Source organism: Aulonocara sp. 'chitande type north' Nkhata Bay, linkage group LG2, assembly GCF_057382095.1.
Source record: "Aulonocara sp. 'chitande type north' Nkhata Bay isolate Kocher_YH1m ecotype deep benthic linkage group LG2, A_spYH_male_GT1.1, whole genome shotgun sequence".
Lineage (NCBI taxonomy): Eukaryota > Metazoa > Chordata > Actinopteri > Cichliformes > Cichlidae > Aulonocara > Aulonocara sp. 'chitande type north' Nkhata Bay.
This window is the reverse complement of record NC_141345.1, coordinates 27,229,577-27,246,353: the sequence shown is the minus strand read 5'-3', so window position 1 is coordinate 27,246,353 and position 16,777 is coordinate 27,229,577. Positions and strand designations below refer to the sequence as shown.

The 16,777-nt window shown below is 43.4% G+C and overlaps 1 protein-coding gene across 47 annotated transcripts in view; it reads right to left on the bottom strand.

The window, feature by feature from the left end:
* Positions 1 to 16,777, bottom strand: part of LOC147338018 (protocadherin gamma-C5-like) — a 308,494-nt gene that overhangs the window by 16,019 nt on the left and 275,698 nt on the right. For 2 of the 47 annotated variants that reach the window (XM_086314251.1, XM_086314393.1), the window contains exon 1: positions 13,847 to 16,487. The exons of 41 other annotated variants lie outside the window; for them this stretch is intronic. In XM_086314251.1, the coding sequence (XP_086170377.1) occupies positions 13,847 to 16,300 (2,454 nt within the window). In that variant the 5' untranslated portion in view covers positions 16,301 to 16,487. Of the gene's footprint in view, positions 1 to 93; positions 3,423 to 6,979; positions 9,866 to 13,846; positions 16,488 to 16,777 lie in introns of those variants that run through there. 4 more of the 47 variants (XM_086314243.1, XM_086314376.1, XM_086314233.1 and 1 more) reach the window with 4 other exon arrangements.

The window sequence follows — 16,777 nt, the reverse complement described above, 5'->3', positions numbered from 1 at the left end:
AAATCAGGATAAAAAAAAAATCAGGATACGTTAATTTTAAATTCAGGGTTAGGGATATAATTTTACTGAGTTCCCTTCGGATTTTGTTCTCACCTGCTGGCTCTCAAAGGTCCAGGTGCTGTCAGGTAAAGAAGCATCCAGAACACTGATCACCTCCTTAAAGTCTGTGGTGCTGCTGGGTTTAATCAGAGTGAAATCGCTGTACTCTGACATTGGAGACATACAGGACCTGAAGGACTGACTCTGAGACAGCATGTCTCCTCCCAGGACCTCCACGTACTTTATAGGTCCATCAGTGTTGAGCTGAATTTGCAGGTTTCTGTTGGGGTTCTTGTAATTATCAGAGTCGGTCCGTCTCATGCAGCACGTACTGCTGCTACTGCTGTTCCTGATGCATTTAACCGCTAAGATGAGGAAAGTGACCAGAGACAGCACGGACACCGAGGCCAGAGAGAGAATCAAATAAAGGGTGATTCTCCCAGTTTTCTTGCTGGGCTCGGCCGCTTTATGTCGGAGGTCTGAGATGGGCTCATGGAGGCCGTCCTCCAGTATGATGGACACCGTGACTGTGGAGGACTGGATCGGTTCCCCGTCGTCCTTGATCTCTATAAGCAGCCTCTGAGAGGAGTCGTCCTGCTCGGACACAGCGCGTTTAGTCCTCACCTCCCCTGTGTACAGATTGACGGTGAAGAGAGAGGCGTCTGTGGCCTCCGCCAGTCTGTAGGAGATCCAGGCGTTATGGCCCGAGTCAGCGTCCACGGCTGTCACCTTGGTAACCAGGTGACCCGCTTTCGCGGAGCGAGGCATCCTCTGATGAGAGAGGGAGCCCATGGCAGCGGAGGAGGGGTAAATAACAGCGGGGGCATTGTCGTTCTGGTCCAGGATAAAAACATGGACAGTGGTGTTGCTGCTGAGAGACGGAGAGCCCTGATCCTTTGCCTGGACCTGAATCTGAAACACCTTCAGTTTCTCATAGTCAAACGAGTGCATGCTGTAGATGCTGCCGTTATCTGAGTTAATGTAAACATACGATGAGACAGAAACGTCCTGCACTTTAGAGTCCAGTATAGAGTAAGAGACCTTTGCGTTTTCACCGAAATCCAGGTCAGATGCTGATACTGAGTACAGGATAGAGCCTGGTACTCCATTCTCTTTTAAATACACATTATAATTTCGTTGAGTGAATACAGGAGGGTTATCATTAACATCAGTGATAATAACAGGTATATTTTTTTTACTGGTCAAGGCAGGAGAGCCTGAATCAGTGGCTGTAATTTCAATATTATATTCTGAAAATCGTTCTCTGTCTAAGGTCCCACTGGTAACCAGCGCATAATTATTAGAATACGAAGGTTTCAAAGCAAAGGGAGGGCCCTTGGTAATTTGCAACGTTACTTTACCGTTATCAGCAGAGTCAAGGTCTCGCGCACTGATCAAAGCCACAACTGTCCCACTTGGTGCGTCTTCACGCAATGGCTTGGGCTGAGAAGTGAAAACTATTTCGGGAGCATTATCATTGAAATCAGTAATATCAACCTGCACGCGGCAGTGACCCTCCATCTGAGGACTACCTTTATCTTTTGCAGTCACATCAATGTCATATGACTTGGCAGTTTCATAATCTAACTCCCCTTTCAGAATGATTTCACCGGTTGAAGGGTTAATATCAAAGACCGACAACACCGAGTCTGGCGTCCGAGAGCCAAACGAGAATGTTATTTGGCCATTTAAACCTTCATCTGCATCTGACGCTTTGGGTTGAATAACAACAGTTCCTTGTACACTTTTTTCACCCAGGGACACTTTATAAAGATTCTTTTCAAAAACCGGAAAATTGTCATTATTGTCAAGAACGCTTATGGTTATTTGTGTGGTTCCGGATCTTACTGGATTCCCCCCATCTAATGCTGTTAGTAATATTTTGTGGACTGATTTTTTCTCTCGATCTAGAGGCTTTTCTAATACAAGTTCCGGGACGGTTTTCCCACCCTCGATTTCTTTTATTCTAAGGGAACAACATTCATTTTTACTGAGTGTGTATGATTTAAGGGAATTGCTTCCAACGTCTGGGTCAGATGCGCTCTCTAAAGGGAAGCGTGTACCCACTGCTGCTGACTCGGCTATGTTCAAAGACAATTCATTTGATAGAAAACGTGGAGAATTGTCATTAATATCTCGTATTTCCACCTCAATTCGATGTAACTGTAACGGATCTTCAATGACCACCTGCAAAGGCAACACACAGCTGGCGCTTTGTCCGCATAAAGCCTCTCTGTCTATTCTGTCATTCACCACGAGCTCGCCCTTCCCCGGATCCACACTGAAATACTGCTTTCCAGCCTCAGATGCAACGCGCAATTTACGGTCATAAATGTCCGAAAGTCCCAAACCCAGATCTTTGGCAAGATTTCCTACCACAGAGCCCTGTTTTAGCTCCTCTTGGATACTGTAACGAGTCTGTGCGTTTACTGTAGTCCACAAGAGGAAGAAATGATGCCACCAAAGCGCCTGCCATCTCCAGTCTCGATATTCCTTTCTCTTTGTCATCCCTGGATTAACAAAAAACACAATATCCACAAAGAACGGAGCCCATAAAGCAAAAATCCGTATTCCAAAAGCGCGACATATCCCATTGGAATGATACGTTTTTATAGCTAAAGATATGATTAAGATTTAATCTTATACTCAAAGTGTATGAACCATTTGCCTACTCTCTATCCTCTCTGAGCATTGTGATGGCTGAAGCTGCATGGGGGAGAGAGTAGATCTCTTTGTACAGTTCTGAATGCTATTGGTGCACAGCATCCATCGCTGGCATCCAATGAGAAGGCAACGGTGCAGCATCGTTAAAGACACAATGAGGCTTTTGCACTGCCATGATAGAAGGATTGAAAACACCCGAAACTCCTTATATCATCACAGCATTTTCATCATAGAACATATTAGTCACAACAAATTTAGGATGTCTGTGGGAAGATAAATAATTCTGGAAAATGTAAAACAAAACAAAGATAAAACATCTACTAACAGATAAATATGTTATATAAATGTTTAGGTATTGTTATTTGTTACCGTCTTGAGGAAATGTCTTTTTTTTATTTTTTCAAAATCGATTAACGACTATGTGGGAGTCGCTGTCCACTTGAGCGGTGCTGAAACGGTCAACTCGAAAACCTGCACACTATCAGACACAGTGGTGAATGATAAAACCAGCCGAGGACCACAACTTATGGAAATAACTTAAAAGTTAAGTGATCGGATATTTAAAAATAAATGTAAATTTAGTGCTTTAATTTAAATACACAAGTTATTTATAATTGCAGTCGATTTTGAGTTCTCGTTATGATTTCACACAAAAAAGCTATAATTTTAATTCTGCTGGAGCACAATCAGTGATATTTGAAATGTAGTTTTATTTGTCACATCTTTTAATACTCTATGCTCACCTGCTGGCTCTCAAAGGTCCAGGTGCTGTCGGGTAAAGAAGCATCCAGGACACTGATCACCTCCTTAAAGTCTGTGGTGCTGCTGGGTTTAATCAGAGTGAAATCGCTGTACTCTGACATTGGAGACATACAGGACCTGAAGGACTGACTCTGAGACAGCATGTCTCCTCCCAGGACCTCCACGTACTTTATAGGTCCATCAGTGTTGAGCTGAATTTGCAGGTTTCTGTTGGGGTTCTTGTAATCATCAGAGTCGGTCCGTCTCATGCAGCACGTGCTGCTGCTACTGCTGTTCCTGATGCATTTAACCGCTAAGATGAGGAAAGTGACCAGAGACAGCACGGACACCGAGGCCAGAGAGAGAATCAAATAAAGGGTGATTCTCCCAGTTTTCTTGCTGGGCTCGGCCGCTTTATGTCGGAGGTCTGAGATGGGCTCATGGAGGCCGTCCTCCAGTATGATAGACACCGTGACTGTGGAGGACTGGATCGGTTCCCCGTCGTCCTTGATCTCTATAAGCAGCCTCTGAGAGGAGTCGTCCTGCTCGGACACAGCGCGTTTAGTCCTCACCTCCCCTGTGTACAGATTGACAGTGAAGAGAGAGGCGTCTGTGGCCTCCGCCAGTCTGTAGGAGATCCAGGCGTTATGGCCCGAGTCAGCGTCCACGGCTGTCACCTTGGTAACCAGGTGACCCGCTTTCGCGGAGCGAGGCATCCTCTGATGAGAGAGGGAGCCCATGGCAGCGGAGGAGGGGTAAATAACAGCGGGGGCATTGTCGTTCTGGTCCAGGATAAAAACATGGACAGTGGCGTTGCTGCTGAGAGACGGAGAGCCCTGATCCTTTGCCTGGACCTGAATCTGAAACACCTTCAGTTTCTCATAGTCAAACGAGTGCATGCTGTAGATGCTGCCGTTATCTGAGTTAATGTAAACATACGATGAGACAGAAACGTCCTGCACTTTAGAGTCCAGTATAGAGTAAGAGACCTTTGCGTTTTCACCAAAATCCAGGTCAGATGCTGATACTGAGAACAGGATAGAGCCTGGTACTCCATTCTCTTTTAAATACACATTATAAGAGGGCTGTGAGAACACAGGGGGGTTGTCATTTACATCAGTGATAGTGACATTAATAGTCTTCTTAGATGATAGAGAGGGTGAGCCTGAGTCAGTGGCTGTAATCTCGATATTATACTCCGAGAATGTCTCCCGGTCTAAATTACGGCCAGTAACCAGTGCGTAATTGTCAGAAAAAGAGGGTTTCAGTTTAAAAGGAGAGCCCTTTGGGAGCCATAATGTCACTTTACCATTGTCACCGGAGTCAAGGTCTCGAGCTGTAAGCAGAGCCACTACTGTACCACTTGGTGCATCTTCTGGCACTGGGCTCGGTTTTGAAGTCAGAACAATTTCTGGAGCGTTATCATTTATATCTATTACCTCCACCTGTACGCGACAGTGACCTTCCATTTCAGGAATTCCTTTATCTTTTGCACTGATATCTAACTCGTGAGTTGCAAAGTTTTCATAATCCAATTTTCCTTTAAGGAAAATTTCCCCTGTTGCAGAGTTGATCTGAAAAATAGAGCGCAATATCTCTGGTGTATGGTCAGCAAATGAATATTCAATTTCTCCATTCACACCCTCGTCTTGGTCAGTTGCTTCTACCTTTGCGAGCATTAAGCCACTTTGACTGCTTTCAGGCACCGTAATTTTATATAACGGTTTTTTGAAAACAGGAACATTGTCATTATTGTCTAGAACGGTCACTGTGATCTTTGATGTTCCCGTTTTGACAGGATTCCCTCCGTCTAATGCTGTTAACAGTAATCGATGAATACCTTGTTTTTCTCTGTCAAGCGTTTTTTCCAGTACAAGCTCCGGTACTTTTCTGCCATTCGCAAGTTCTTTAATTTTTAAACTAAAGCATTCATCTTTGCTAAGACTGTATGATTTTAGGGAATTAATACCCACATCGAGGTCTTGTGCTGTCTCCAAAGGGTAGCGCGCACCCACCGCTGTCAACTCCGCAATTTTCAAATGTTTTTCTTTGCTAAGGAATTTCGGTGCATTGTCATTAACGTCTCTAATTTCCACTTCTATACGATATAGATGTAGTGGATTCTCTATTACTACTTGAAGAGGCAACACACAGCTGGCGCTTTGTCCACATAAAGCCTCTCTGTCTATTCTGTCATTCACCACCAGCTCGCCCTTCCCCGTATCCACGCTGAAATACTGCTTACCAGCCTCAGAAGCGACACGCAGCTTACGGTCAAAAATGTCTGATAGTCCCAAACCCAGATCTTTGGCAAGATTTCCTACCACAGAGCCCTGTTTTAATTCTTCTGGGATACTGTAACGAGTCTGTCCGTATATTGTACTCCACAAAGCGAAGAAATGATGCCACCAAAGCGCCAGCCATCTCCAGTCTCGGTGTCTGATTCTCTTTGTCATTCCCGATCCGTTAGGATGTGTTATTTCCCATCGATATATTGTTCACATAACCACCTCGACAATAATTCCAGCGCCAGAATGAATATGATGCTAGAGATCAATCCACAAATGCACGTTAATAACAAAGGTCTAAATTTTGGACATTTGTGTATACGCACATCTCCTCTCCACCTCCATCTCGGAGCATTGTGCCAGTTACTGTGACGCGACTGAATGGGGGATGGAGTAGATCTCTTTGTAGAGATCTGTATGCCATTGGTTCAGAGCATACATCTATACTATCCAATGACGGAGCACTAACATTGCTATTTGGGTTTTGCACCACCTCTCTCACAATACAAACAAGAGAGGGGAATACAATTTGGTGTTATACAAGCACAATAGAGTGGAAAGACACAAAAAATGCCCTGTTTCCAAAGTAAAAGAAAAAAAAAATACTTTACATTAAATTATTGTGTACTGCTGTCGCAGAGAGAAGAGAACGTTATGAACGAACTAGATCGTGATAAGAAATAATTCGATTCTTTAAGTATGTTGCCATCATTACGTTTTCAGTGTTTGTGATATTTTCTATCACAGTAGAAAGATGTCGGAGAAAAATGAAACAATTGTGAATATTTCAAGATCCTCAGAGAGTACTTATGGAAAGAAAATCACGACTGAGTGGAAGGAAAAAAATATACAGACGCAAAAACAAAAAACAAACCAACAAACAAAAAACCCACAACATTTTTTTGAAAGGGCGTTATTATTTTAGGGTGATTCAGACAGGAAAGTAAATTAAGTGGTTTTCGATTGAAATGGGAACGCGGGTTTTAATGCTAATGGATCACGAGTTAAAAGGACAACAGTAATAACCCTTAACGGAAAGCTAAGTTGCAATAAATTCCGATTCAATACCACAATTTTAATAATGCTAATAGAAAAAATTCTATACTGAAAAAGAATATCTGCACTGTGCAAAAAAAGCAACATTACAAGAATTTAATAAACACCGCTGATTTTTCAAAGTGACTTAAAAACGACGATAAGAATAATAATGATCTAAAAGCTTAGATCTACTGTTTTTTTGTCCTCACCTGCTGGCTCTCAAAGGTCCAGGTGCTGTCGGGCAAAGAAGCATCCAGGACACTGATCACCTCCTTAAAGTCTGTGGTGCTGCTGGGTTTAATCAGAGTGAAATCGCTGTACTCTGACATTGGAGACATACAGGACCTGAAGGACTGACTCTGAGACAGCATGTCTCCTCCCAGGACCTCCACGTATTTTATAGGTCCATCAGTGTTGAGCTGAATCTGCAGGTTTCTGTTGGGGTTCTTGTAATTATCAGAGTCGGTCCGTCTCATGCAGCACGTACTGCTGCTACTGCTGTTCCTGATGCATTTAACCGCTAAGATGAGGAAAGTGACCAGAGACAGCACGGACACCGAGGCCAGAGAGAGAATCAAATAAAGGGTGATTCTCCCAGTTTTCTTGCTGGGCTCGGCCGCTTTATGTCGGAGGTCTGAGATGGGCTCATGGAGGCCGTCCTCCAGTATGATGGACACCGTGACTGTGGAGGACTGGATCGGTTCCCCGTCGTCCTTGATCTCTATAAGCAGCCTCTGAGAGGAGTCGTCCTGCTCGGACACAGCGCGTTTAGTCCTCACCTCCCCTGTGTACAGATTGACAGTGAAGAGAGAGGCGTCTGTGGCCTCCGCCAGTCTGTAGGAGATCCAGGCGTTATGGCCCGAGTCAGCGTCCACGGCTGTCACCTTGGTAACCAGGTGACCCGCTTTCGCGGAGCGAGGCATCCTCTGATGAGAGAGGGAGCCCATGGCAGCGGAGGAGGGGTAAATAACAGCGGGGGCATTGTCGTTCTGGTCCAGGATAAAAACATGGACAGTGGCGTTGCTGCTGAGAGACGGAGAGCCCTGATCCTTTGCCTGGACCTGAATCTGAAACACCTTCAGTTTCTCATAGTCAAACGAGTGCATGCTGTAGATGCTGCCGTTATCTGAGTTAATGTAAACATACGATGAGACAGAAACGTCCTGCACTTTAAAGTCCAGTATAGAGTAAGAGACCTTTGCGTTTTCACCGAAATCCAGGTCAGATGCTGATATTGAGTACAGGATAGAGCCTGGCACTCCATTCTCTTTTAAATACACATTATAAGAGGGCTGTGAGAACACAGGAGGGTTGTCATTCACATCAGTGATAGTGACAAGTACAGATTTCTTACTGGTCAAGGGAGGTGAGCCTGAATCAGTGGCTGTAATTTCAATATTATATTCTGAAAAACGTTCTCTGTCTAAAACACCACTTGTAATGAGAGCGTAGTTGTCAGAAAATGAAGGTTTCAAAGTGAATGGAGGCCCACTTTTTAATTCTAATGAAACTTTTCCATTATTACCAGAGTCGAGGTCTCGTGCACTGATTAATGCTACAACAGTGCCTTTTGGTGCATCCTCGCGTACTGGGTTTGGTTTTGAAGTCAACACTATTTCTGGAGCATTATCATTCATGTCTATGACAACTATTTGCACGCGGCAGTGACCTTCCATCTCAGGGACACCTTTGTCTTTTGCAGTAATACGTAGTTCATGCACTGCATTGCTTTCATAATCTAAAGGCCCTATCAAAGAAATTTCACCTGTGTCTGGATTCAATTGAAAAACAGATAACAGTGATTCTGATGTGTGTTCAGCAAATGCGTATTGAATCGCTCCATTAACGCCCTCGTCTGCGTCTGCTGCTTCGACTTTAACGAGTACAGAACCAGAAACAATATTTTCATGTACTGATACATTATACAAAGCTTTTTTAAAAACAGGAACATTGTCGTTGATGTCAAGTACAGTAACTACGATTTTTGTCGTTCCAGTTTTTACAGGATTACCTCCATCTAACGCTGTCAGTAATAGCTGATGTACACTTTGCTTCTCTCTGTCAAGCGGTTTCTCTAGGACCAGCTCCGGAACCTGTCGGTCGCCAGACAACTCTTTCAGTTTCAAACTAAAACACTCGTTTTTACTTAATGTGTACGATTTAACGGAATTACTTCCAACGTCCTGATCCTGCGCGATGTCTAAAGGAAAGCGAATGCCTGTGGCAGTAGATTCTGCTATCTTTAAATATTTCTCCTCTGTTATAAAAACCGGAGAATTGTCATTTATGTCCCTTACTTCAATTTCTATACGATGCAGCTGCAAGGGATTCTCTGTTACAATTTGTAAAGGTAACACACAGCGGGCGCTTTGTCCACATAAAACCTCTCTGTCTATTCTGTCATTCACCACCAGCTCGCCCTTCCCCGCATCCACGCTGAAATACTGCTTACCAGTCTCAGAAGCTACACGCAGATTACGATAATAAATTTCAGATAATGCCAAACCCAGGTCTTTGGCAAGATTTCCTACCACAGAGCCCTGTTTTAGTTCTTCTGGTATGCTGTAACGAGTCTGTGCGTCTATTGTACTCCACAAGAGAAAGAAATGATGCCACCAAAACGCCTGCCATCTCCAGTCTCGGTATCCTATTCTCTTTGTCATCCTTGGTCCGTTAGAATATATTATTTCCCATCCAAATATTCATCGACAGAGCCCAGCATATAAAGCCATCACCAGAATGGATACTGTATAGAAAAATCCTTAAGCTATTTGTAACAAAATATATATTCCGGACGCCATTGGATAAGCGCATGTCCTCTCCACCTCCGAGCACAGTGAGGGTTACTGTGATGCGAGTGAATGGGGGATAGAGTAGATCTCTTTGTACAGTTCTGTATGCTATTGGTTCACAGCATCCAGTTTAAATATCCAATCACAGAGAGCTAAGCCTATTCATGAAACCAGTACACACTGCCAGAAGCGAAGCTGTACAAATGAAGGTTCAAGTCCGGTCTGTGTGATAATTTTCTCTCGAAAATTAAATATAAATAAAAAATAAATATAAATAAGAATATTAATTTAAAAGGGCAAAAGGTTTTCTAGTGATTACTGCAATGAATTAAGACCACATAAAAGATGCATTGTCTGTTCAGCTTAATATCAGCTCACAAATTGTACATCTCTGGTGTTATAGAAAAAACAACAACAATAAAATATGTTGTCGGTAGGCTTAAAAAAGATACATTTTGAATACGAAAAAATCACTTCGAGCTCATGCTTTGGTAAAAAAAAGAAGTTCATAAGATTTTTAGATGCAATTCCGACAATCTTATTCTGAACAATATTTTAAATAGCTTATTTTAAGCCACAAAAAAGATTTGTTTTCAAAGTTGCACTTCGGTGTCATTTAAAATATATCAGGCGCAGGCAAAACAGTTCAATAGTATCAATTTATTCTCCCCTAATCATACTAGAGTCAAAACACACGAAGAATAAATTACTGCTGTCACTTGAAACCAATTTGATGTTAAATTTTCATTTAAAATGATGTATTTTTTAAAAGATTATTTTGGAAATGTATGACAGCAATAATGAAAAGTGTATGCAGGTTATTTCTTCAATTTTCGCCTCACCTGCTGGCTCTCAAAGGTCCAGGTGCTGTCGGGCAAAGAAGCATCCAGGACACTAATCACCTCCTTAAAGTCTGTGGTGCTGCTGGGTTTAATCAGAGTAAAATCGCTGTACTCTGACATTGGAGACATACAGGACCTGAAGGACTGACTCTGAGACAGCATGTCTCCTCCCAGGACCTCCACGTATTTTATAGGTCCATCAGTGTTGAGCTGAATTTGCAGGTTTCTGTTGGGGTTCTTGTAATCATCAGAGTCGGTCCGTCTCATGCAGCACGTGCTGCTGCTCCTGCTGTTCCTGATGCATTTAACCGCTAAGATGAGGAAAGTGACCAGAGACAGCACGGACACCGAGGCCAGAGAGAGAATCAAATAAAGGGTGATTCTCCCAGTTTTCTTGCTGGGCTCGGCCGCTTTATGTCGGAGGTCTGAGATGGGCTCATGTAGGCTGTCCTCCAGTATGATGGACACCGTGACTGTGGAGGACTGGATCGGTTCCCCGTCGTCCTTGATCTCTATAAGCAGCCTCTGAGAGGAGTCGTCCTGCTCGGACACAGCGCGTTTAGTCCTCACCTCCCCTGTGTACAGATTGACGGTGAAGAGAGAGGCGTCTGTGGCCTCCGCCAGTCTGTAGGAGATCCAGGCGTTATGGCCCGAGTCAGCGTCCACGGCCGTCACCTTGGTAACCAGGTGACCCGCTTTCGCGGAGCGAGGCATCCTCTGATGAGAGAGGGAGCCCATGGCAGCGGAGGAGGGGTAAATAACAGCGGGGGCATTGTCGTTCTGGTCCAGGATAAAAACATGGACAGTGGCGTTGCTGCTGAGAGACGGAGAGCCCTGATCCTTTGCCTGGACCTGAATCTGAAACACCTTCAGTTTCTCATAGTCAAACGAGTGCATGCTGTAGATGCTGCCGTTATCTGAGTTAATGTAAACATACGATGAGACAGAAACGTCCTGCACTTTAGAGTCCAGTATAGAGTAAGAGACCTTTGCGTTTTCACCAAAATCCAGGTCAGATGCTGATACTGAGAACAGGATAGAGCCTGGCACTCCATTCTCTTTTAAATACACATTATAGGTTTTCTGAGTGAATACAGGAGCATTGTCATTAACGTCAGTGATAGTGACATTAATAGTCTTTTTTGTCGACAGAGGAGGGGACCCTAAATCAGTAGCTGTTATTTCTATATTACACTCTGAGGAACTCTCTCGGTCTAAAGGACCGCTAGTAACCAGTGCGTAATTATTAGAAAAAGAGGGTTTCAGTTTAAAAAGAGAGCCCTTAAGGAGCTGCAGTGTCACTTTACCATTGTCACCGGAATCCATGTCTCTTGCACTGATTAACGCTACTACAGTCCCACTTGGTGCATCCTCAGGCACAGGGTTAGGTTGGGAGGTCAGAAATATATTTGGAGCATTATCGTTAACATCTAATACTTCAATATGGAGAGAGCAATGCCCCTCCATTCTCGGAGTCCCTTTGTCTCTAGCGGAAACATCTATTTCATAATTAGCATTTGATTCGAAATCTAAACTCTCTGTCAGACTAATTTCCCCGGTTAATAAATCAATATCAAACAAAGAGAAGATACTGTCTGGTGTGTGCCCCCCAAATGAATACTCAATTTCTCCATTGAGACCCTCATCAATATCCTTTGCTATCAGTTTAATAATGGGTGTACCCTGCACACTATTTTCGCTTACAGAGACTTTGTAAACATTTTTCTCAAAAACAGGGAAATTGTCATTATTGTCCAATACATTTATTGTTATCTGAGATATCCCAGATTTCACCGGGTTTCCTCCGTCTATAGCTGTTAGTTGGAGGTGATGTGTAGGCTTTTTTTCTCTGTCGAGGGATTTAGAGAGGACTAACTCTGGCACCTTCCTTCCACCGGAGACATCTTTAAGCTTTAAAGTAAAATAATCGTCTTTATTTAAACTATACGATCTCACTGAATTCACTCCGACATCAAGATCTTGCGCAGTTTCCAAAGGAAAACGTGCCCCTGCCGCTGTCGACTCTGCTATCTGCAATGTTGTTTCTGGAGATGGGAATGTAGGGCAATTATCATTGATATCTTGTATTTCCACCTCCACTCGGTACAACTGTAAAGGTTTATCAATGACCACTTGCAACGTCAACACACAGATGGCGCTTTGTCCGCATAAAGCCTCTCTGTCTATTCTGTCATTCACCACCAGCTCGCCCTTCTCCGCATCCACGCTGAAATACTGCTCACCAGCCTCAGAAGCAACGCGCAGCTTACGGTCAAAAATCTCAGACAGTCCCAAACCCAGATCTTTGGCAAGATTTCCTACCACAGATCCCCGTTTTAGCTCCTCTGGGATGTTGTAACGAGTTTGTCCGTCTATTGTACTCCACAAAAGAAAGAAAAGATGCCACCAAAGCACCTGCCATCTCCAGTCTCGGTATCCTATTGTCTTTGTCATCCCGGATCCGATATAATTATTTCCCAGAGAAGTAAACAAAAAACCGAAATTTAACATCCATGGCTATAACATTTTAATCCAAGGTAAATATCCGAAATCTCCTCACAGAAGAACAAAATTGATTTAAATCTGTTAAGAGCATCGCTTCTCCTCACCCAGCTCATTGCAATATAACTGTTTCGGGTGCTGTGTGTGCATGGGGGAGGGACTAGATCCCTTTGTATGTTTGCACGATTCATTGGTGCACACAATTCATCTATGCTACCCAGTAAGAAGGGAGGTGAGGAGTGCTTTTAAAGACACAGCCACATTTGGGGAAAAATTCTATATAAATAAGTAACAGTTTGTGAAAGGAATAACGGGATGGTAGAATATCCATGTTATCATTAATCTTCATGCGAGTAAATAAGCTTTGACAACTACAATATTAAAGTTGTCTTCTTATTAAAACTCTTTGTGTTTTATGATTTGGGTGAAAATGCTTGCAGTAAATGAAAGACGTTTGGCTCCTTTGTAAAAAAATTTAAAGCGTCGCTGTCCGCTTCTGTGGTCCTGAAATGTCATTCCAACAACTGTAGGAAGAGCAATATACAAACGCAGTCTAATCCCAGTAAATGGTTTGTTTACAAACACTCAGTCTCAAACGCTTTCTGTTTTTTATTTAAACTTGACATCACAAACAAATATTAGGCAGGAATAAGATCTGAATTCGCTGGCTTAAAGTATTTAAGCAGAGCAAGTGATGATGATGGTGTGTTGCTTAAGGAAATTTGAAAAACAAAACAAAGAAAAACAAACAAACATATTTGCACTATTTAATAATGAAATTAATTTTTTTTGGTATACCAGTATAAATATGTTGCCAAAAAGCCAAACTATAGGTACTGATACACATAAAAACATTAAACAAACCGACGGATAACTTGTGCAAATGAAACTAGCCAGTAAAGCACAAAACGGGTAAAAAGAACGATTGCTTTCTTCTCACCTGCTGGCTCTCAAAGGTCCAGGTGCTGTCGGGTAAAGACGCATCCAGGACACTAATCACCTCCTTAAAGTCTGTGGTGCTGCTGGGTTTAATCAGAGTGAAATCGCTGTACTCTGACATTGGAGACATACAGGACCTGAAGGACTGACTCTGAGACAGCATGTCTCCTCCCAGGACCTCCACGTACTTTATAGGTCCATCAGTGTTGAGCTGAATTTGCAGGTTTCTGTTGGGGTTCTTGTAATCATCAGAGTCAGTCCGTCTCATGCAGCACGTACTGCTGCTACTGCTGTTCCTGATGCATTTAACCGCTAAGATGAGGAAAGTGACCAGAGACAGCACGGACACCGAGGCCAGAGAGAGAATCAAATAAAGGGTGATTCTCCCAGTTTTTTTGCTGGTCTCGGCCGCTTTATGTCGGAGGTCTGAGATGGGCTCATGTAGGCCGTCCTCCAGTATGATGGACACCGTGACTGTGGAGGACTGGATCGGTTCCCCGTCGTCCTTGATCTCTATAAGCAGCCTCTGAGAGGAGTCGTCCTGCTCGGACACAGCGCGTTTAGTCCTCACCTCCCCTGTGTACAGATTGACGGTGAAGAGAGAGGCGTCTGTGGCCTCCGCCAGTCTGTAGGAGATCCAGGCGTTATGGCCCGAGTCAGCGTCCACGGCTGTCACCTTGGTAACCAGGTGACCCGCTTTCGCGGAGCGAGGCATCCTCTGATGAGAGAGGGAGCCCATGGCAGCGGAGGAGGGGTAAATAACAGCGGGGGCATTGTCGTTCTGGTCCAGGATAAAAACATGGACAGTGGCGTTGCTGCTGAGAGACGGAGAGCCCTGATCCTTTGCCTGGACCTGAATCTGAAACACCTTCAGTTTCTCATAGTCGAACGAGTGCATGCTGTAGATGCTGCCGTTATCTGAGTTAATGTAAACATACGATGAGACAGAAACGTCCTGCACTTTAGAGTCCAGTATAGAGTAAGAGACCTTTGCGTTTTCACCAAAATCCATGTCAGATGCTGATACTGAGAACAGGATAGAGCCTGGCACTCCATTCTCTTTTAAATACACATTATAATTTCGTTGAGTGAATACAGGAGGGTTATCATTAACATCAGTGATAATAACAGGTATAATATTTTTACTGGTCAAGGGAGGAGAGCCTGAATCAGTGGCTGTGATTTCTACATTATACTCTGGGAAACTCTCTCGGTCTAAAGAACCGCTTGTAACCAGCGCGTAATTATTAGAAAATGATGGTTTCAGAGTGAAAGGAGAGCCTTTAGGTACTCTCAGTGTTACTTTACTATTATTACCGGAGTCAGCATCACGTGCATTGAGCAAAGCCACAACTGTCCCACTAGCTGCATCTTCGCGAACTGGCTGCGGTTCAGAGGTGAGAACAATTTCTGGAGTGTTGTCATTTACATCCACAATATCTATCTGTAGACGACAGTGACTTTCCATTTCAGGAACACCCTTATCTCTTGCCGTAATTTCAATTTTATAGGACGATGCTTTTTCATAATCTAGGTCTCCTTTCAAATGTATTTCTCCAGTTAGTGGGTTGATTTCAAATACCGACAACACGGAATCTGGAGTCCGCGAACCAAAAGAGAATTCAACTTCTCCGTTTGGCCCCTCGTCAGCATCCGTCGCCGCAATTTTAACTACAAATGTATTTTGTGCAGTATTTTCCTGTAAAGAAACTTTATACGTGTTTTTTTCAAACATTGGAAAATTGTCATTGACGTCTAGCACTGTGATTGTTATTTGTGAGGTACCAGACAATACTGGGTTACCCCCATCTAATGCAGTCAGCAGTAGCTGATGAATGGCCTTCTTCTCTCGATCAAGAGGTTTCTCTAATACTAACTCGGGCACTGCTTTGCCATCTTCAACTTCCTTCATTTTCAATGTAAAACACTCGTTTTTAGTCAACGTGTAGGATTTTACTGAATTACTCCCAACGTCTGCATCCTCTGCGCTTTCCAAAACAAATCGAGTTCCCACTGCTGCCGACTCCGCAATTTTCAAAGACAGCTCCTTTGTCTGGAAGCTTGGAGAATTATCATTCATATCTTTTATTTCGACCTCAATTCGATGTAAATTTAAAGGCTTTTCAAGAACTATCTGTAAAGGTAACACACAGCTGGCGCTTTGTCCACATAAAGCCTCTCTGTCTATTCTGTCATTCACCACAAGCTCGCCCTTCCCCGCATCCACACTGAAATACTGTTCTCCAGCCTGAGAGGCGACACGCAGCCTGCGGTCAAAAATGTCAGATAACGCCAAACCCAGATCTTTGGCAAGATTTCCTACCACAGAGCCCTGTTTTAGTTCTTCGGGGATACTGTAACGAGTCTGTCCGTCTATTATACTCCACAAGAGAAAGAAATGATGCCACCAAAGAGCCAGCCATCTCCAGTCTCGGTATCTCATTCTCTTTGTCATCCCCGATCCGTTACAACATGTTATTTCCCATCAAGTAAAGCAAAGTGAATATCCAGTTCCAGTGAGTGTTAGTTATATCCGTAAAAATATAACACCCAATGTTTTTCATGTCTGACGCTTAATTTTCTGTTTTTTCTCAACATTCGAAATACGAGCGCATCACACCGTCCTCCAGCTCGTTGCATTGTTAACGTTTACGATGCTGAGGCTGTAGGGGGAGGAGGTAGATCTCTTTGTACAGTTCTGTATACTATTGGAGCAGAGCGTCTCACAGTAACATCCAATAGGAAGACAGCTGAGCAGTGCCGTTAAAGACACAGCAACAACACTGAGATTAAATCCGTACACCAATATGCACTGCTGGTCGTGTGACCTGTTAATCCAACGTCATCTCTCTGGATTTAAAATTGATTTTGAGGCTCATTATGTTATTTATATTTTCACAGAATTCTTCCATCCATTCATTTAAAGAAAACG